Source organism: Ruditapes philippinarum, unplaced genomic scaffold (assembly GCF_026571515.1).
Source record: "Ruditapes philippinarum isolate M1 unplaced genomic scaffold, ASM2657151v2 ctg429_1_1_1_1, whole genome shotgun sequence".
NCBI classification, from domain to species: domain Eukaryota; kingdom Metazoa; phylum Mollusca; class Bivalvia; order Venerida; family Veneridae; genus Ruditapes; species Ruditapes philippinarum.
This window is the reverse complement of record NW_026855416.1, coordinates 392,992-416,216: the sequence shown is the minus strand read 5'-3', so window position 1 is coordinate 416,216 and position 23,225 is coordinate 392,992. Positions and strand designations below refer to the sequence as shown.

Below are 23,225 nucleotides of genomic sequence, written 5' to 3'. Positions count from 1 at the left end.
ATTTTAATTAGTTTTTTTTCTTTTAATCCATTTTTACATAATTTAGGTTCTTTTATTTGTTCGTTTTTTTAATGGTTATGTAATACCAAGATCTGATATATCTCATCTCTCTAAATACCCTAGACTGTAAAATGCACCATTCCAAAAGTCAAAATACTACTCCGACACTGCTGATTTGCATAAAAGTCATACTATACCCTAAATAGGATACATCTTAGTTCGGGTGTATGTTTAACGTAATCATTTACATAATATACAAATCTGATAAAATATATCTACTATTCATGGCGGGCATGAATGGGGTTTATCAACATTTAAAAATCTACGACATTTATTACTCGTCACGCTATCTGACCGCCACATGCATACTTGTGGGAAGAGTCATTCATATCCACCAATCGCGGCTACGGCTACCGAAACGGTATACATATAATAGAAGCTGGAGGCAGTCTGTCAACTAGTCCATTTAAATATACCAAAGAAATCGCTCGCAGAATTTTAAAAGGCAATAATCGTGAATTTATCGTAGATTTTACTGGTTTTTGAGGAAAAATTAAATGAAACTTCAACATAGCTCAAGGTATTTCAATTATAGTTTATTCAACGTTTTTATATTTATCATTTTGTCAATTAAAATTTAAGTTTAATAAACTAGATTCTTTCAAATATAATTCTATTGGAATACCTGTATGATTGTTAAATACTGTAAAATAGCCATATTTATAATCGATTAAACGAAACGTTTTTCAATAATGAGAAGTCATAATACAATTATATTGAAATTGAAAACCACCTTTTTTGCAGCTGATTATGCAAAGTTAATGTTAAGATCTTTTGTTAAAGTAACACATAATTGATACATTTTATTAAGTATTTTGAAATACGAGTTTTTGAAACTGTCTTCAATATTCGGCACGTACTTAATGTTAATATAAACTGTTGTCCTTTCCAGGCACTTGCTGTATGAAGTAAATATTAGAAGAGATCATAGAAAAAAGACCAATCAAACGAAAGAAGTTGATACAGAAACGTCAAAAAGTGACCAAAGATTATCTTACGAATATTCAAAATTTGTTTTCAGTGGATATGGTTACGATAAGCAAGGTTCTAATCATATTAGGAACATTTCTGTCAATGACAGATGGATTTACACTACCTATATTAAAGGATAATTACGACATTGAAACAATTGATGTTGAACAAAGAGAAGTACAAAAGAATGCGGCTGATAAATATCCGTAAGTATTTTTTATTTATTTATTATAATTTTATTTTTTATTTTTTGTAATTCCTAGAAAAAAAGATAAGAATGCTATTGAAGTGATGCGTTTTTGTTTAATGAATAAATGAATAGAGTGTTTTATTGTAATTATATTCTGCAGAGAGATAAATAAGGATTTTACAAAGTTCGAAAACATTTAAAGGAATGTATTTTTTGAATAAATGAATGGTCAGGTTATTGATTTGTGATATGGTTTACAAAAATTACGGAATAAAGATTTTGAAAGATTACTAATTCCTTGTATATAACTTTACAACAAATAAAACAGATATGAAAATGTTAGCAGCATAAATATGTATACGATAACTGGGTCATACTGTTGCGTGGTATTTTCATGTTAAAAAAGTGAATTGGTCAATAACCATGAAATATTATTTCATACCATAAATAATTATCTTGATAGTCAGTACCATACAAATTATTTTGTATGGACTCTGTTGAAAAGTGTGAGATACTTGATCCTATTTAACTTATCTGTATATGCATATAACAGATAATAATTTTTTTCTGGCATAAAATATCATTTTTAATAGTATTAATGTACAAACTAAACCACTAAGACCCCTATCAACATATTTTCCAAGATATATTTTGTAAGAATATCCAAATGATGCATTGCCTTAGGGTTTTTTTACCAAAATTTAAATATTTATCGAAATGGTGCCCATTGAAAAATCGATTGACTTTAACCAAAGGTAAACAATATATCAGTTAACAATATATCGTCAGAGGGAATCTTTGTTGCCCATTTGAAATGCCTGTCCCTTAACTAAATATAAGGGAATACATGTAAACGCAATATCAGACAATGTCTCCTTTCAATAGATAATATATTGTGATCATTTGAAAAGCCTGCCATTTGTTCTTTACCAAAAATAGCACAATATGTCTTTGTAATTGAATTTCAACCTTAATTTAAATTAAGGACATGAATTTGACCTGACTTTTATAGAGTCACGACCAATCTTTCTCAAAAGGCAGCTTTATTTCTTGGACCATGTCTCTTACTTATTAGTATTTAATACATAAGTATATATTTAATTTTGAGAAAATTGTTTTAGAACTGAATTATGTAATTATTCATTTTTAGTTTACTTTGACTTAGTAATTTAGTAAATTGTATTCATTTTAAAACATTTGAATTATTTTTTTTTCTTCAGATCTGTTCATCATTTTGCACGTCATGGTTTGTGTCGAACGTTAACGGGTAAACGCCTTCTGTATAAAGCACTGAAGACAAAGCTATGCGCAATGACACGTAAGTTGCTTATCATATTATTTCAAAGCTTCTGCTTATTAAAATTTTATTTCAAAATTGTATTATTATTCTTAATACTTTCAAAATTAATTTGCATATATAATTATGCTTTAACGCCATTTAGAATGGCGTCCCTTGTTTTTAATTACGTATATGTCATTGACATCGTTTCATATTTATATTTTCATTATCCTCCAAATGATATTGTGAAACCGGTAGAGGTATTTTTAAATTACATAAATTAATCATAGGTTTTTTTGTATTATATCTTTTAACTGTTTTAAACATGTTTATATAAATATTGGTTTAAAAGGTTATTCATTATTTCCACGAAGTCACTTATAGTGTCTATTGCCTATCAATTGAAGTGGATTGCTTCAAATGGACACATTTTCCCACAAGTATTTTATAATATTGGTAGAAAACAAATAAATAAAAGATATTCTCATGAAATGTTTTTGACAAAAAAATATGTCAGAGTTTTACAGTGAAATAGTATGAATATATATGATATGAATAATACTAAATACAAAATTGTTCTAGAACACTTTATTATCTGAATATATCTTTATGTTATATCTGATCTTATATCATCAACATGCATACACATATTTTCATGATTTGTTTTCACGTATAGTACTAGTTAATACTATCAGCATAATTATTAATGGTATAACAGACTTTCCATTATGGACCATTCACTTTACTACATCGTTTTCGTTGAATATCTAAAAATACCTCTTATGATGACCATTTTCAGGTATGTTTGCTCAAAATATTGTCATGGATTTATGCCGTCATCGAAACAGAATGTTGGACCTTTGGGTAGCGGAAGTTTTCGATTTAAATGGTAATTTCTGCATTTCATTGTGATTATTACATTTTGTTTGTAGCTGTTCGGCTGGTCGGAACATGATATGCTTTATACATTTATATGATGTATCACAAATTCCTTATGAGTTGTTACCTGAATATGTACGAAACTGTTTGTAAAAAATCGCTCTTAATTGACAGCTAGCTGTTGAGTTAGAACACATTCCTGATACTGATAATGCGTTAGTCTTATTAATATTAGGAATTTTTGTTGTATACCGATCATTTAAATCTGCTGTTGCTTTTGAATCGTAACAGGTGACCTCCAAGTAAATTGTCTAAATTGCATACTATAGTATCCAACATAATGAGCAATATTGAACAGTTGAATATAACTTTTTCATACAACGTCAATGATAAAAGCCGCTAGCGATAAAAGTGTCCGGAAGATTTCTGAAAGGTACTATTTGCCTGTGCAAGCATGCTCCCGTATTGCATAATTCACTGTTAGATATCCTTTAAGTATCCCATATAAATACTGTGAAAGATAAAACTTTTTCATAACATATTTAATTGTTATATCTATATGTCTTTATTTCTTATTTTAGATGACGGCTTTATATCGCACTTTGAAAGACATCTTTATGATATCGACAAGTGAAACCAGTTTAAATATTCAAATTGAGAGCACAGTGTTTACCAAAGGAGCACATATTCTCGTGTCATTTTGACGTCAATACGACTGAAACGAACGATTAAGGAAGCACTTGTTTGATGATCGTATATAACAGGAATGTATTTTTATGAAGTTCTTTTGTTACCGAAGAAGTGTTCATCTGTAAGAAAACTCTATAATGTGCGTTGTGGTCATTTATTTATTTATTTATTTATTTATTTATTTATTTATTTATTTATTCATTCATTTATTCATTCATTTATTTAGTTATTCTCATTTTTGACAAATATATATTCATTAATTGTTCATTCTTTGTGCTTAAAGGATTTTTTTCTTTATTGTCACTGAGTTATGTAATTTAGAAAGTTACAGAGACAATCTTCATATCATGTCGATATTATTTTCATGAGTATTGTTTACAAAATGCTACCTCATTTGATGCAGTATAAAGTATTTGGATATACAGAAATGTATTTATTTCATGATATTCCGTCCAGTATATATTATATTGATTTTTTAACTCGTTGAAATAAAAAGAATAAGAACAAAAATGTATGTTTTAATTATAATATTAATATATATTTAAAATGCTTTTTATAGCGCTGGAAGCAATTGTTACACATAACAACAAGGTTAAAGGATTAAGAAACCTAAAGACCATGTATGCAGATCGTTATACTTGTATTTCCTCAAATAATGACTTCACAGTGGAAAACACCTATCACGTAAAACAGATGTACTAAAAATAAGTGTTACGAAAATGTTCGAATCAAATAACGACTTCGTATTTATTAAAATTATAGTAACCGAAATTTGTCGATATCTTCCGTGTCATTATGGTTCGATATCCTCTATTTCATGGAAAGTTTCATATTTACATTAAATCTAATGTTGAAACATAGACATATTCTCGCTTATTCTTTACTTTTCAATATTGCTCTACTTATCGTCTACTCGCAAAGTTTTTTTCCTTGAAGCATCAAACTAAATTACCTTTATTTAGAATATAAACGTTTGATTACAGGTTTACTTAATTACCCATTTTCTAAAGGTGTTTTTTATCTTCTGTTATCATTCGTTACAATCTGCCTTTAACTATATAGGCGATTTGTGAACCTTCACTAAAACATACTTTCATGACTTTAAAAGTATAGTTAAGCCTGTAATTTATCTTTTTAGTGATACTACATAAAATGATGAACTATTTTGTCTGGCGTAGGTGTAATTGAAACCGTGATATGTCCATATTTAGTATAAAGTTACTTACAAACATATTTTAATCGTAATCGTGTGTTTTATAGCACAGTTGGACGGATCAACTTACATATAAGTAGCTTAAACGAATTGCGAGTTCAGCAACATCCTCAATGTGATATAGTTTTCAGCTTGACGCGAAGAAAAAACAGGAAGAAATACGTCTTAAATATTCATTGCTTAAGAATTATCTTTAACAATTACTTTAAGTGCTGCCCCCAGCGCCAAAATGAATTCATGAGTGGCTGACAACTACCATTTAAGCTAGCTGATGAAATCCCCCCTGTCGATTCATGAACAAGTATAATTATTATTATTATTATGCAAATATTACGGCGTTTTAATTAGTATCTAATAAAGCTGTTGACACTTCGTAAACCGGAAGAAAATAGAAGAAAAAAATCTTTATCTAAATAATTTTGTTTATTACATCAAGTTTAAGTTCGTTTTTATTAACAGGTTAATAAAACCCAGATAAAGTACACCACTATATAGACAAAAAAAAATTTTTTCTTTAAGTCCAACATGTACGTAAGTAGAAAAGAAGTGCTGTACCACTACACTTCCCCATACACTCGGGGCTTGCACGTCAAAGAGATACACAACTCGTAGTTTTGGCGGGTAATTAAAATGTAAGGCAAACAAAGAGCAGCTTCCAGTACCATGAATGATGCCGAGAGGAGAGGCAATCTTAAGTGTCGAGGAAGAGGAAGGGTACTCCATTTGGCGATTTTACATATCTCGCCAGCCGATGCACTTAACTGGCTTATCTGTAGAAAGTGACCTTAATCAGTCGTGAGGGACAACTGACCATTGTCACAAGAAAAATAATATTTAAACTGGGTTTTGAAAGTTCATGTATTTATTCAATTGATTGTTTAATTCTTGAAACTGATTGTTTAATTCTTGAAACTGTCAAACTGCGTGGAATTGTGTGACTTTACATGGACATTTAAACATTAATTAATTACATTGTTCATTGAATGTCACGAAAGTACGTTAGCATGAGTTGTAACTTTATTTTAAATAAAAATGGCCAATTTTCCTTAACTTGCAGTATGCTTGTAGGTGCGGAAAAAACTACTACAATTAAAAGAAAAGAAAATATGTCAAATGTTTTCCTCAACGTTTGGGTATTTTGTATTACCAAATACTTTGCATATTGTCTTACCTCACTCCTACCCATATGATGTATGCGTTGTATGTAATTGAAAGGATTGTTTACCATAGCATAAATATTTTAAAAGCATTAAGGTAAGGGTTTAGGGTTACTGAAACTGCTAATTCACTGCTTTAATAAATTGAAACAAACCATTAATCCATTTTTCATATTTAGATAAACCGTACATTAGTGGTTGTAATGTTATAAATCATGTTAGAATTATCAAATCAATCTCTTTTAAATATGACAACCTTCTCGTCTATAGCAATCTTATTTGACTTTATAAAGTTGCATATATTATGTAAATTATTTACCACACTATCTTCCCGATCTCAATGTATCTTTATATTCAATTTATCACTTATATTTACAGCCACAAATAAATCTCAAATCTAAATGCATTCGGTGTTGATCCGTGCGATGTCTTCTTTTCTGACTAATCTTGAATATTCGTGCAATGTGGAACACTATTGTTCTCCGACTGTTCCTGCTTTGCAGCATGATTTTCATATGTAAGAGCGTATTGAAAGGCCTGGATGTTCTCCTTTACGGCAATATAAGGGACCAGTCTATTGTCGGAGAAACAAGGTTAATGTAAGGGTAACCAGCGCCCCGTGTATGTATTGATATCATGCTAACCAAAGCAATGCTGCCAGGACCTAATTGTCGCACCTTAAGCCTCCAAAGGATTTATATCTCCCTTAACGTCAATACACAATGTCACCAAGTCTGGGTCTGTGATTTAATTCGCGAGATGATTTCATATGTATTAAAGTTAAAACATTATCGACCCGGGAATTGGTAACTTTACAAAAACCGATTACGGTTTGGATGCTTATCGGTTTGGAAGCTTTCGTTACTGTGCTTGAATCTGCTATATTACAGCAAGGTTAATCAGAAGAATCTGACCCTCATAACAAGGTTGGTAGAGCTGAGTTGCCCAAGTTGCTAGTATATGAAACTTCATTGTTTCGTGAACTTGGCGCCGCTGGCCATTGATTAGACAAAACGAGATAAACTATAATTGATTGATTGATTTTCTTTAGACCGGGCGGTCAAGGATAACCTACGTAAGTGCAAGCACTTATTTCCAGTAGGGTCCTTACCTCAGCAGACTCTAAGCTATCAGATACAAGGGAATCTGGGAACAAGTCCCTAGCTCTTATTGAATAGATTCGTTGGTTCTTTTACATGCCCTGTGTATAGCACTGATACATGCGAGTATTACCTGGGTTTCGTACCAGTAAACCTCTAGTTAGGTGAGAAACACTGAAAATGTTTCTGAAAAATCCCAAGGGTGTTACCTAGGATCGAACCCGGAACAACCTCAGGAGTGACAGTCAGTGGACAAACCATCTGAGCTATCGCGCCAACTAAGAAAATATGATGTAATTATTGTATTTCGTGTAAAAACGTGAAATTTAAGGAAGTTTAAAAACAAATACATAAACATATATTTTCCAGCAGTAGTATTGAGTTTTAGCATATTAAGGAAAAACTGTTTGCAACCGTACACCTTAAATAATATGGAGTAATTGAAATTATACTCAAACTTGAAAGTGAAAATAAAAAAGGTCATATTAAAGTTTGAAGGAATATAATCTCAACCTACATTTGTAAACCTTGATTATTTATTAGTGTTCTACTTAATTTATATGTTGTGCAGTGATATTCAGTCGACCTAGTTTAAAAAAAGTTATTAATACATCCATTTGTTGTATAAAATACATCTCACCCACCATGAAATCTTTTCATGCTGGTAAAAAACTGAACCTAAATGTATATGTGCTATTCACAAATATTGACGACTTAGTTCTCTTAAAAAATATTCACCAGGATAAGGTTATGTTCCATCAATTATTTTATTAATACATTCGGTTTTAAAATAGCATCTTAATTTGCAAATTCTTCAATAGATTAAAAGTATATCTCTTTACAGCATGCGCATTACTCACTAAATCGTTTCTGATCTATTCTATAAAATGTAAAACATTTCAAATATTGATTATAAACATCAAACAGTCCTGCTACGAAGGTATAAATCATTTGTTGTTGAAAAGCAATGTAAGAGGTCATTATCAAATGTTCATAACTCTTGATAGAATTATGACTTTTATTCTACATCTCCTCTCCCAGGCTCTTGTTTTACTGTCAAGCACAGAGAATAGTCGAGCACGCCGTCCTACCGACAGCTATTTTTGATTTATGCGTTGTATTTATAAAAATTTAAAATAAGTCTTTGAAGTTCATGAGTTGTGTAATTGACCTTATTTTACACTTAAAAACGCTATGATTTTAAAACATTTAGGCGTCAACAACGGTTTTAGATTTCATCCCGCAAAGTAAAGATAAAAGGATTTCGGATCTAAATCTAAAATTTGTTTGTAGATAAAGCATAAGGAAAACTGACAGTATTTTTGAACTTTCAGGCATGTAAATAGGTCATACGATCAACCAAAGACTTATCACTTTGTTTGCAGATTTTTTTACTATGTCAAATGAAATGAAACCCTTTTTAACCTTTCACATTGACTATTCAGCAATTAACAGAGTAATGTACATTTTGAAATAACTGAAAATTGGAAGTATGTATTAGTTATCAACAATGTTTTACTTCATTTTATAAAAGAGTTCATTCTTCATAATTTTTCATTGCATTGTACAAATGTCGCTTACTAGCATAAAATGGTGAAAAGATCTGAATTGATTAATATGTGTTTAATGTTAATGTATAACAATTTGCATATCAAATCATATATATTTATATAATCTCTATAATTTTATAATATAATTTTATTTTTCTATCTATTTTATAATTTTTTATAGTTTTATCTCTATAATAAAGAAATGTGTAACCAAATAAAATATGTATTGTGAAATATGAATAAAGTCCATTTGTTTTCCAATTTTGTAATAAAAGTTAATAAATGTGATTAGTAAAAGTCAAGGGATAACTGTTTCAAAACACACTCACCCTGTGATAAACCGAAAACCGGGATATGAAATTATATTACAGCAGTCCTTCAACTTGCAATTCTCTAAGAGTATTTTTTAATATTGATATATTTTGTTTCTTACCTTATTATGACTGTAACAAAGATTTTGTGTGAGCACTTTATCTGGTATAAATGCCCTTGTTCGTATATGGTTAATTAAGGTAATTATTGGTGTCAATCATAGATTTGTATCATAGTTTGGTAAAAATGAGTTAAATTGTATACCCATACATGCAAAGTTACCCGCACTCCTGTCACCACACTGTCTGTCGGGGATAAAAATAGAGCATGCTCGTTAATTGGCTCATGTATATTGGGGTTTATATATTATATTGTGACGATAGTGAAGGGATAACGATAGAAAAGTCATATTCAGATGCTCGTACATTGGTTACTTTTTTCTGAGGTTCATATTGTGACGACAGGAAATGTGTTTTTATTTTTTCTTATGAAACAAATATGTAAGGACATCAAAACATTCGGCCCTTTCGTACAAATCAGATAGCCTCATATTTCGATGCTCTTTCTTTTACTTATTGTGTGCCATGACATATTGAAAGCAGCTACAACCTTTTCTCAAGATTTTATAAAGAAAAAAAACACAATTAAAAAATAGATATTTTAATTTAAAATACATGCAATATGAATAAAACTTACAAATAATCTAAATAGAAGTCCATTTTTTTAATGTATGTAAGGATTGTTCTAATGGAAAACTGTACAAATTGTTTTTGGCTTTGTCGGTTCTAAATATAGTCCAAATGATTCAACAATGAAACTTCTTAAAATAACACACACTAATACAAACTACAAAAGAAGAGCATTAATGAATAAAATATCGTAACCTGTCCAGCACTTACATAAACGGGTTCAGAACTGTAACTAAAACAACATAATTATGGTTTAACGATTATCGTCAAAACTACCTTTAATAATTTCATATTTGTGTTAAATTACATAATATAAAAAAAGAAAGAAATGTTAAAAATGTACACATACCAGAACATATAAATCATTTAATAGATATTGACATGGGTAAGTAAAAACGAAAGCTAATATCATATAAAGATATAAAGGCGGTGTGGGCTAAGAGAATTATATGTACCTCAATCGCTGGCGATGCGCTGCTGATATGCTACATGTGCATGTTTAGTTGAAAAGGAAACAAGAAAACGTGTAAATGGCGTTTTGCTTGACATGAAGGTACAAAGAGTTACTCGTAATTTATAGAAGAACTCCTCGCAAGGGCTAAGTCCTTTGCATTAAAATTTGAGGTTTATTTGTGGTGAAATATGAAAGTGATAAATTGAATATAAAGCTCAATGAGATAAGAAACATGTTTGTGGTAAATTATTTGTATATTGTATGTAACCTACTGAAAGGTAAAATAAATAATATACCTAGACAGAATGTAATCATGTTATCTTATTATTATATTATCATTACACTTAGCTTGCTTGCGGCGACTTAATTTACCAATGCAACCAGTGCAGATCAAAATCAGCCCTAGCATCCGTGTCTCCTCATCACTGTTTGCATTCAGTCGGTTAATTACTTTAAAAAGTCTCTAAAAATGATGAATGATATTGTCCAGATTGAAATATCGATATGTCCATTTATGATATTTAGCATGCAACGTGTAAATAAAGTTTGTAGTATGCCGAACAAATTTTCGGAAATGAATAGCATAAAAAATAACAATATCGCTCATATCATACTTTGTATTTGTCGTGCAGGCCATATAAGTATAAAGAATGGTGAATGGCTTTGAAATATGCTTAAAGACACATTCTGCTCCCAGATATGCTTTAAGTTTTATTTCTCAAACTTTTTATGCTATTTTGATGGCGTGTTATATTTTCCAAAAACTAACTGATTGTTGCTAAACTATCTTTTGGCATTTGTTACGTTTTGGCAATTAGTACAATTGTACAGTTATAGTGATTTAGTACTTTGTGGAAGTCAAATTACTTATTTGTTTACATTTTATAACTTTTGATACAAATGATTTCGCAATTAGCACTACTTTCTTCAGGTAATAAGCATCAAACTTGTCTAAAACCATTATATAAACATAATTGTCCCCCGCCTTTTCGAAGAAAGAAGGGGGGTATAGAAATAGGCTCCGTCCGTCTGTCCGTCCGTCTGTCCGTCCGTCTGTACGTCCGTCCGTCCGTCACTATTTCGTGTCCGGTCATTAACTTTGTCATTTTTCAAAGGAATCTGAAATTACTTCACACAAATGTTTGTTATAATAAGACGATGTGTCATGCGCACAACTAGACCCTACCTCCAGGGTCAAGATCGCACTTGCTCATTCAAGGTAAACACTGTCTATCTGAGGGTATATGTCGTGTCCGGTCCATTACTTTCTTATCTTTGAAGGGATTTTGTAAATACTTGCCACAATTGTTCGCAATAATGAGACGATGTGTCCTGCGCAACAACCGGTCACCTACCTCCAAGGTCAAGGTCACACTTGGAGGTTAAATATTAACTCTGTTATAGAGTATATTTTGTGTCTGGTCCCTAACTTTTTCATAGATCAAGGGATTTTGAAATAACTTGGCACAAATTGTCAAAATAATAAGAGGATATGTCAAGTACAACACCTGCACCCCTACCTCCAAGGTCAAGGTCACACTTAGAGGTCAAAGGTTAACAGAGTCTGTTATATGGTATATTTTGTGTCCCGTACATAACTTCCTCATAGATCAAGGAATTTTGAATATACTTGGCACAAACAGTAACAATGATAAGATGATATATCATGCTTACACCTGAGTCCCTACCTCCAAGGTCAAGGTCACACTTAGAGGTCAAAGATTTACATAGTCTGTCAAAGGGTATATTTTGTGCCCAGTCGTTACTTTTTTCATAGATCAAGGGATTTGAAAAATACCTTGCACAAATAATCACAATTACAAGACGATATGTCAGGCGCAAAACAAGGGTCCCAACTTCCAAGGTCACACGATTAACATAGTCTGTAATAGGGTATATTTTGTGTCCGATCTATTTCTTCTCCATAGTTCAGGGGATTTTGAAAATACTTGGCACAAATAGTAACAATAATAAGACGATATGTCATGCACAACACCTGCACCCCTACCTCCAAGGTCAAGTTCACTCTTAGAGGTCAAAGCTTAACATGATAGATATTTAAATTCCGTGTTTCATTTTATTTCTTTCAAACATTTATTGTTGCATTTGCTGATCTAGCATTGATCATAATTTTGGACTAAAAGTACTGAGATCTATACCTCAATCTTTTAAAATAGCACATTTTTATGCTTCATATAAAACTTCCCCGAAGCGGAGGACGTTGGTAAAATATGATAAACAAGATCAACAAGGAAAGGCGGCGTTCAATGAACGCAACAAAGTCTGTTTCTAATTCTTATTAAACTTATGTTTGCCATTTCTAAAGACGGAACACTTCAATCGCATCACAAGCCATCTTTAATTCACGAACTTCCTTTTCCGATTTTCAACATGGTATAAATGTAGCACGGATGTGTCATAAAGTTCGTGATTTATAGGTTACGACTCTAATTTTGATAAAATATTTAAGGCTTGACTTGATACGAATATATGTGACACTTTTATAAATTGATCCTATCAAAATGGAAATATATTCTTACAGCTTATATCGATCAGATGGAACACATATTAATATGAAATGATTTATACTTAAGTTATCACCCATACACCTCCCTATTGCAACTGTAAATCGTTTGTTATGTGCTGTTATTTTATTCGCGCCAGCTACATTTTTCATCAACTGTACATTTTACTTATCTATTCTTACTATCTTTTTATTGCAGGCCTTTTATTTTTAACTTGTTAGAATGACATACTTATCTATACAAAGAACCACCTATCTATCATGCTCTTACAAATCAACTGTTTTTAACGTCGAATTAGAATTGATATCAGAATTGACATGCGTAGGTTGTATTGGTTAATGTAAAGAGACATTAAACGAAATAGTATACTTTTTGTTATTATAATTGTGAATACATCCATATAAACAATATCCAATTCAGGTCTTTTACTCCTTTACGAATAATCGAATATGTTTTCCTCATATTGTATTTCCCATTTGATGTTAAATGTTTTCATCAAACAAAAACTAAGATTGTTCTCTTCTTTAGAAAACACATGCAAGCATTATTTGCAGTATTAAAGTATCTGACTATTATATCAAGTTGAACGTTAAGTGCATTTATTCGGCAATCATGACTGTAGAACTATTATTTCATGTTCAACAAAATTGAAATTTGAAACGTATAACGTGATATGTTATAAAACGATTGTAGAATCAAATCTGCCCTTGAATATCTTTTAGTATCATTGATTTTAAAACATTGTTTACATGCCTCAATATTATAACAATATCTGAGGTCTACCTCAAATCTAAGGCGTGTAGCTGGTAAGAGTACATTGTGTCCCGTTTTCTAACCAATCAAATACATGGAATCTGAGTTTAAACACAGAATATTTCTTTCACCTGATTAAGCGGATCTGGGCGTTCACATTAGTTTCATTTTCATTGCAATTCTTGCTTTTCAGTTTGTATCATTTAATTGATTTTGAGGAAAATAGCATAATATTTCTATTATCCTGTTTTTGCAGATACTTTCATTATTCATTTCATAATTGTTTTCACCAGTTATTACACTTTTAAAATAACATTCTGAAATTATCGATTGAGATTATAATGATATGATTGATTCAAACTGTTTGTTCTTTTGACACTTTATAACACTGTAATAAACACGATTATTGTAACATTTCTTGGGTTTCGTTAATAGTAACTGTTGTGGATTCAGTAATACTAAAATAACTTTTGAAGTTAAATTATTTTTATTACTTTCATTTATTTATTTAATTATTTATTTATTTTTAACATTTGAATAAAAAACAAAAAAACACGTTCATTCCCAATATTTTTATTAACCTTTTACCCAATGAGCATATTGTGAAAAATGGCCGTTTTCATTGAAAAGCTTCCTGTTACAAGTTCCAACTGCTATAAAACTATGTAAAATGCTTCAATACTGATAAAACTTGGCACATATGTTGACTAAACCATAACCTCTGTAACAACATGCTCAATCTTAAATTTCCTGTTACAATGGCAACGGGGGGACGTCTCAAAACTGCGAAAAATCACTATTTTGCATTGTTTTTTTCCATCAAAACTGATTTCAAAGTGCTGCAATTTCTCGATACAATGAGATAGAGTAAAAGGCTTTTCAGCGTTGGTTAAACGACACCTTAAGATCGACCTGAGGCAATTTTTTGCCTGTCACATGTCCAAAATTTTCTTGGTGATGAATGGGACGACCGTCCCCCGTTCTAACCCCCTAAACAGAAGGAGGCACATCTCCCTTCTGGCAACCCCCTGATGTATCATTTTGATGGGGGCCGCGCCCAAAACGTTGTCACATTTTTCACAACATTTCTCAAACGAAAGACAGTGTTTGGTACCTAAATAGGACATTTTTTACTGTTTAAAGCCTCGAAAAGTGGGGAGGGACAAAAAACCCTCGAAACACGTCTATATGAGGGAAAAGGTTAATAGTTAAAACAAATGTTATTAAAAATTTTGAAAACTGTCAAAATAAATGTGTGTAGTTATTTCATACTGAATGCCAGCAAAATAAGCATGTAACATCGAAATAGTTACGATACGATACCTTATCATATCGTGAGGTGAAAAACACAGTCCACCAGTATACATTGCTTAAAGATCCTGTATGCTGTAGTTCAGGTTGTTACCACACTTAAGTGAAATTTTAAATATGTATATAATTATGCCTATAAAACAATTTACAAACATCGAAGAATAATTTATGTAAAATATGTACTGCAAAGATTTGTCAACATTTGTCTTAGAAATGAAATGATTTATCAGATGTTCAACGAATTTAATATATTAACGGAAAATGAAAGGAAAATAATGTTGCAGTAGCTTTCTGATGCCATGTATTTTGCAATTTGCAGCGTGTGAAAACTGATATTTCGCGAGACTAATTTTCCACGCTGCTCACAGCAAAATACAAAGCCGCGTATATATACTCGGCTTCAAGATTCCTACTCATTTTTATACTCCACGGGTTGTGAATGTTTCCTTCGTTTTCCAATTCAACTTTCAGTAGCTTCATACATTTTTTTTTCATATATTTCGCTCAAAATGACCTATCTGTCCGTCAACTGTAATGAGAAAACACATGAACCTTATAACGTATTAATGTAGGTAACTTACTAACCATATTTTATAATTGTATGCACTTTTACTTAAATACTTTGGTATCGTAGGTATTCTGAAATGAGCAATACATCATAGTTCCTAATTAGTAAAGTTTTATCTTTGTTATCAAATACGTCTCCCATGACTTTAACAAGAAATCTTAAAACAATGGGATCTTATTTTTAAAAGTATAAAATACTGATTCATCAAAAATAACAAAAGCAAAACGCAAAAAAAAAATTTAAACTTTTATAAATTGAGGATAAATGATATCGTTTATCCACCGCCCACACTTGTTGAGTCTGATCATATTTCATTTGTGACATTTATACCTTGTAATCGTGTTAAAAAGGTTTACAACTTCCATTTACATGAATGATATAAACGACTACTATAATATGTCTTAAGTCCGCATTGAGAAAGACATATTTTTTAAAATATAACGATAATTCTTTCTGAGGCTTTAGTGAATAGTATTAAATTAAATGTAGTTGTAGGTACTAGTACAATTTCTGTAAACTGCGCTCTGGTTACAAAATGAAATGAAATAGTTTTTTTTTTTCATATACCGGTATATCTCTGAGTCTGTCACTATAAATAACATTTGCTGCAATCTTTGCTCAAAATATATTGAACAAAAAACATTTCTTATCGAAATGCTATATACATTATAAGCTTTCATCGAGAATGTAGCTATTTTATTTATTTTAAAAACATTTACCATAAACATCAAACAATTCAGCTACCCAAGAATCAAGCATTGTATTTTCATGGCGGTAAAGATCAATCGACAAATGTGCTATGAAGGACACGAATGCAATGAAATAAATCGCAATAGCTAAACACGATTTTGTACATAGGTAGATTAGGGCAAAGGGGTGTACATGGTTGAAGGAATGTAAAAAGTAAAAATGGAAATTAGGGGGACTTATAATAAGGTTTACCCTTGTCCGTTTAGGAATTATTGCGCTTATTTTTTCATTTAGGAAACTAAAAATAATAAAAACACTTATCTAACAGCCAGTGCGTGTCAACAAAGGAATAAGTATTTAGTACATAACGCAAAGATCAAAAGAATTTCGGATTTCTAGCAAAAGTTTTACTTTTAAGTAAAGTATTATGACTCTTTGTCATAACTGTGTACATGTATTATCTTTTATAACATCGTAATGGAATTAAGCTTAACCTACAAAATGCCGAAATGTGAAATAAGCATAGAAATATGTCATATTATGATGCAATGCAATAACCTCTCACATTGAATGAATAATTTTCTTAAATTTCATAGTATCTCACTTTTTTGCATACACGTTACTGGTCAAGACCTAAATCAAATGGAACATTAATCTCAAAAATATTATTATCAGTCCCTTCATGTCAAACCATTTTAACTTTTTGTTGATTATTGAGAAAGTTGTTGCAAAGTAAGAGTCTGTTATTTAACGCAGATTAATATCAAATTGTTTTCTGCATATTTTGACCTATTTAGGTAGTCTACGTAGGTTGCATGTGTTGCTTACAATGTAAAAATATTTTTTGTTCACTCTACAATAGTTCACTTTAAATAAATTTTTAAAATGTTCTGGAAAATTAGCATAAATGTAGAGGCATACTACATTAATGTTAATTTTGATAAATGAAGACAATGAGCTTATTTTTTCAGTTATTGACAATAAATTTCTGTCTTGATTGTAGGGGTGGCAAGTAAATAAGCTGTTGTTTAATAACTAAATATTTCATAAAAACAAAGCGACAAAAACTGAAACAGAATGTACACGTAAGATGAGGTAAAAGTTGCGGATATTGTAAACAGATATCGCTTTCCTTTCGACTTTGAAGAAGTTTTCCTCGTAAATTGGTATTCAGTGTGCTTAGTTTAGTCATGGCTAAATATAATCCAAATGTTTCACCAATAAAAAGTCTTAGAATAACAAATACTATGACCTTCATTTTATCCACAAGCATCATGTTCTAGGAAATGCCCTAACAACACTGCGTGTAATGTAATTTCCAAGATAAACACCGTGAGTAAGATTTTTCCACACGTGTAATTTCCAAGAAAAAATACCGGAAGAAGGAAGTTTCTACATGTGTAATATCCAACTTAAAACACGGGAAGTAAGATGTTTCCAGTTGCTCGTACGTTTGCGTTCTTCAAAACTACCCAAACCTTTTAAACACATGAAAGAAGTATACGGTCGTTCATCAGCAAAAATAAATTAAAATCTGAAATTTTTAACTTTATCATGACAACCAATACTACGTAATAAACAAAAGATAAATTACTTTAGTAGTTTGCAGTTCCTTAATTGGCACCAAAAACTGTATTTCGATGCCGGTTGCATTTACATGTGCAATTTGTTTAGTTCCGCCGTTAGTTTTCTCGTATAAGGCACACGCTTTCTATTACTTGGGGACCATACGCCGATTTCATGGAATGGCACGGAAGTGTCACATTGAACGTTACATGATAACCGCCGTATAAACACAGCTGCGGATGTTTCTAAATTCAAAATTTTACCATTTCATGTTTAAATTCTGCTTAAGCAGGTGCTAGGGGCGTGGGCAGTAGCTTGTAATTTCCAGTACTGTCCGTGAACAGGCATAATAAAACCGAGCCTGCAACATTTTCAATTTTGCTGTTTTGAACTTTCTTTGGGGATTATATTTCTCTCTATTTTAGTTTCATAATTTTCCCATCACAATTCGGAGAATTAATTAGAATTTCACACTTGAGTTTTCTACGTACAACAAATTCGCTGTAATTAATCCTCTTTTTATTATCTTAATACCTCTGAGCAGTGTGAATTTTCACCGTGTCGTTTATATACAGTAGTAAAATTGCAGTGCAACGTTGAATGTACACCCACAGCGTAATATGAAGAGGCATATGCATATCAATGTCATCTTTATGTTTCAAGTTAAATCAGGAGTATTTTTAATTCGTCACTTGATGTTTAAGTATTCCCTTCTTTGTTTCTTAAGCTATATTTATATATTTGTCTTGATATAACAAAATGATTGATGTCATCAGAGACACCCTGTTGGTTCCTTGAACAAGAAACTTTACACTTATTGCTCAGTACTGGTTGGTTCAAGGAACTGATTCGTGATTATGTCGATAAGCTTTCAGCTTCCTACATAATCGAATTAAAGCACACTCTGTATAAACTTAAAAATATAACTAATTTAAAATTAAATTAAGCTTTCTCAATTTAAGTTTGATAGGTTTTGCCGACCGTTTTCTATTTTCATCAGGACAAAAAATATAGATAATGTTAATCTGCCGTGCTGATACTGACAACTTATTAAATCTAAAACAAAATAAATATTGTATAAATAAAAGTGCAGAAACAAGAAAAATAAACTAAAAATAACTGACATTCACTGATTTTTCTTATTATAATATATTGCCAACTGGTTTCTGTATCAACAGGGCAATATTGCCAATAACATTGTTAGAACGTCACTTCCAAGTTCAGGTAATTTGAATCAACATTTTTAGAGTTTTACAGATATAACTCTTTTAAGTATAATCGTTTAAAAATTGTTGTAGAAAAAATGTTATTTTCTATTAATGAGCCAATGTGTAAGGAAGGTAACAAAGAAGTAATAAACGTATGAAAATCTGGAAACAAAGTGATCCCTTGGAAGCATTAATTACAACAAAAATACAAGAGAATTGCAGACTCGGTTTGATTGAGTCTGTACATGAGGGATAATGAAGAAGTGCAACATCCCATTGTACATTTTAGCATGGCTGAAAACAAAACTTACTGGTTTTTATGATTTCCAAACACTCTTTATAGGTTAGAAAGTAGACTTAAGTGTAACTCTAAACCATTAAATATGCAGATAAAATATTTGTTCATTTTTTATGACTTTGAGACAAATAAAGTACATGTAACAAAACTATGGTAGCATACTACCCAGCAATATTGGGGGACAGCGGTCCGCCCAAGCATGACATAATAGGCAAACAGTGTTTTATCAGTCACAAGACAACTCCCATGGTGTAAGTAACAACGAGAATATTGTTTAAAACAGCAAAGTCAACAGCGCCTGTGAATAAAAGAAAACGATACAAGTTTGTGGTTAGCATACAAAACAAAAACACGTTAAAAAACACGTTCTCTAGAAGAAAACAATTGACATGAGCAATTTTAAAGATAACAAGATAACTAATTATGTACACCTGTTAGCGGTTTTTGTTTCTATATTTCAAATATCTTTAAACGTAAATATCTTTGGTTAACTTACCCCACTGAAAGCTCAAATAGTTACTTTGTACGCAAGAAAAAAGGAGAGAAAAAATAATTTTTCGGTATATGGATGCGTAGACAGATGCAAAATGCATTGAAGGTTTGACCTTAAGAACAAGATTACATCAACGAAGTGATAACTTGATATATGTACACTTTCAGTAACGTACTACTATGAAAGGGTTTGGTTACGTTAATTCACTACCTATTGATTTTAATAAAAAATACAATAAGAAATATCCTTGATCATATGTTAGATAACAAACTATGCTCACCTGTTTTGCACTTGTTATGTAGTGTCACTACCAACATATTATTTCCATTTATTTATTTTTTTATTCTATTTATCTATTTTGTTATTTATTTATTTATTTATTTATTATTCATTTATTTATCTATCTATTTATTTATTTTGTTTTACGGTGCACCGACACGATTCGGATCATTATGTGTATATTGCGCCGAAACAGATAAAGATGATTTTAGCTACCCTCGGGTGTTACTAGCTGAAAGCAACACCAAGGGTTAAATCCACCTCACCTGTTGGAGCTAAAAGATGCATAGACTCCAGTAATTAGAAACCATTTAGTCGCCTCTTACGATAAAGCAGAGTTAAATGGTGGCTGTTGATCTGATGCCTCAACCCGCCATTCAGCCACAAGGGACTTACCAGTATCAAAACATAAATGTATATTGTTTTCTAACTCTTTTTAATATCTTGAATATTTCATTTTCACGAAAGAAATGTTAAAGAAGAAATAAAATATAGGAAGGAATTGAGTTTGATGATATAATGGACAGAATTAATGCTGTTTTTGATTCCTTTTCCTGTTGATTTATTTATATTTACGACAGGGAAAAGTTAATGAATATTTTGCATTATACATTTAGAAATACTTAAGTTGTAAAGATGCATACATTATTATGTATGTAAAATCCACCTTACAATGATAGTGCAATAATTTTGAAAATAAAGGACCATTTGTAAAAACAGCATCCAGACAATGTCCCGTAAACAAAGTAGATACTGTGACATTTGGTAATTTGTCCTTACTTTACTAAGGTAATGGGAAATACATTTCATCTTATCCATACATGTTCGGTGAATCATTTGCAAAAGTGTATGATATCTTTTTAAAAGGGACGTTTAGTTTAAAGGTTGTGAATCATTCTATGATAAATTAAATGCAATCTTATAAGCAAATAACACTTATCTTATGTTTCCTCCGCCAATAAATCTGGAAAATTGCCATATGACCTTAACAGAACTGGTGCAACCTTAAAAACAAAAATCGAAAACCATTATGCATCCTTTAAATGGAAATCGGTTACTTATAACACATCATCAAATACTATATCAAAATGATGAAATGATGATAGACATTTTGAATATTATGAGATCCTCTAATTAATAACTAAGCATATTATCTTGCTGTGTGTAGGTGCTTATAAAGTATTTTACTTTTAAATTTACTTATACAGATTTTTAAAAGTATTACAAATTCGAACCGTTTTAGTCATTAAATTAATGGCATACGTAACGTCTGTTGTTATATATATATGCACCATATATTTTATATAATGATTTTACCCATTAAATTAATGACAAACGTAATGTCTGTAAATGTATAGACCACATTACACATTACATGTATACGATATTTATCTAGGGATGTAAAACTATTCTTATGTTGCCTTGTTAATTATGAGACGGTAGCGTTATTATCAAATAATATGTTGTTGTCATTGATATTGCTGTTGTAAATGAAAAAGAGTAATGGTTTAAAAAATGAAATAAAAAAAAAAGTGAAACCTTTTTTCATCTTTTAAATATCTTACATCGTCGAATTCTCATTTATATTTCCTAAAATAACATATTGTATATTCAAATTGAAGCAGTATATTCAAATTTTAGCAGTAACTATGAATCATATATTTGTAGACTGTGTAAGATTTGAAGATTTGATTAGATAAGCTATGAAGAATATGTGTGACACTATAATAAATTGAACCTGTCAAACGGGCAATGTAATCTTACAGCTCGTCAATCACTTGAAAAATACCGGCCTAATAAACGGAAATGAGTATAACATATGATTCACTTATTTTTTTGTAACCTTATTCACTGAAAATTTCTTCTTGGTCCGTGTCTTGTTTCCCAAACTTTAAATAAATTAATGATTATCCGACTCACCCTTTGTATAAAGTGTTATAACTACAAATATCTCTTTTATTTTTTTGTGATACTGGTTTATATATAAAAACAGACCTAAATGCGTGGGTTTTGTAATTAAATTTGTCATGTTATTTCAATTTAAATTATTTATAGAGAGATTTGGAGATTTGATACATTTAATGCGTTCTTTAATATGGTGATATGCTCATTTTTGACATTTTTGAGAAACATATCGGTTGTTTGATTGAGTTATTTGAAAAGTAATCATGCTTTATTTATGATTTTAAGGAATTAAACAGATATTTACAAATATTAGTGATTGCATCTTTGTTCTTTTCACCATAATATTATATCGTTTGTTTGCCGTGTTGTTGTTTTTTTAATTTATCTTGATTTTGATTTTTATTTATTTATTTTTATTTATTTGTTATCATGAAATACATTGTGTTTCAGTATATCTGAATTTTCTTCATTTTTCAATTTTATAATGGTAAAAGGTGATATCAACAAGTTGTTTTTGATTTCTTACATAATAAAACTAATATAAAAGTATTCACCTACATGCTATTTGGTTATAAAGTGGTTCTTATTACACATTTAACTCGCACCTATGAGTTAAGCTGTTAACTTGTGCTCAATATTGTCTTTTGATTTAGTACCTACCATGTATTTGAGTTTTACGAATAAAAGAAATCTGACTCTATTTATGTTTCCCCATCATCAAAAAACTAAATATGTTTGGCTCATGTTTAAATCAATAAACATAATGTGGATTATAAAAATATCTAAACTATTTTACTAACTTTGCATGTGACCGGAGAGTATCAATTGTACCTTTACTAACATTATACCTAAAGCAACGTTGTTAACATTTAAAGATATCCGTTATTTAGCGCATGTTATCTCACGTTTTGAGATAAAGTGTTTGTAATAATTATATAAGAAAAAAAGAAAGGACAGTTAGTATCGTCTCTTTTTTTCCATTGCACTTATATTCCGATATCGGAATATTTCAAATATCTTTATCAATTTTATGATGTTTAAACATTGGTTATTAATTTGAACTGAAACATATTCCAAAAATTTC

General features: G+C 30.6%; 1 protein-coding gene across 1 annotated transcript; it reads left to right on the top strand.

The window, feature by feature from the left end:
- Positions 1-368: 368 nt before the first annotated feature.
- Positions 369-4,569, top strand: LOC132743197 (uncharacterized). Its single transcript, XM_060731728.1, has 5 exons — positions 369-580; positions 953-1,238; positions 2,443-2,540; positions 3,301-3,390; positions 3,962-4,569. Exons 2-5 carry the CDS (start codon positions 1,087-1,089, stop codon positions 4,012-4,014), a joined length of 393 nt encoding a protein of 130 aa, XP_060587711.1. The 5' UTR covers positions 369-580; positions 953-1,086; the 3' UTR covers positions 4,015-4,569.
- The last annotated feature ends 18,656 nt before the right edge of the window (positions 4,570-23,225 follow it).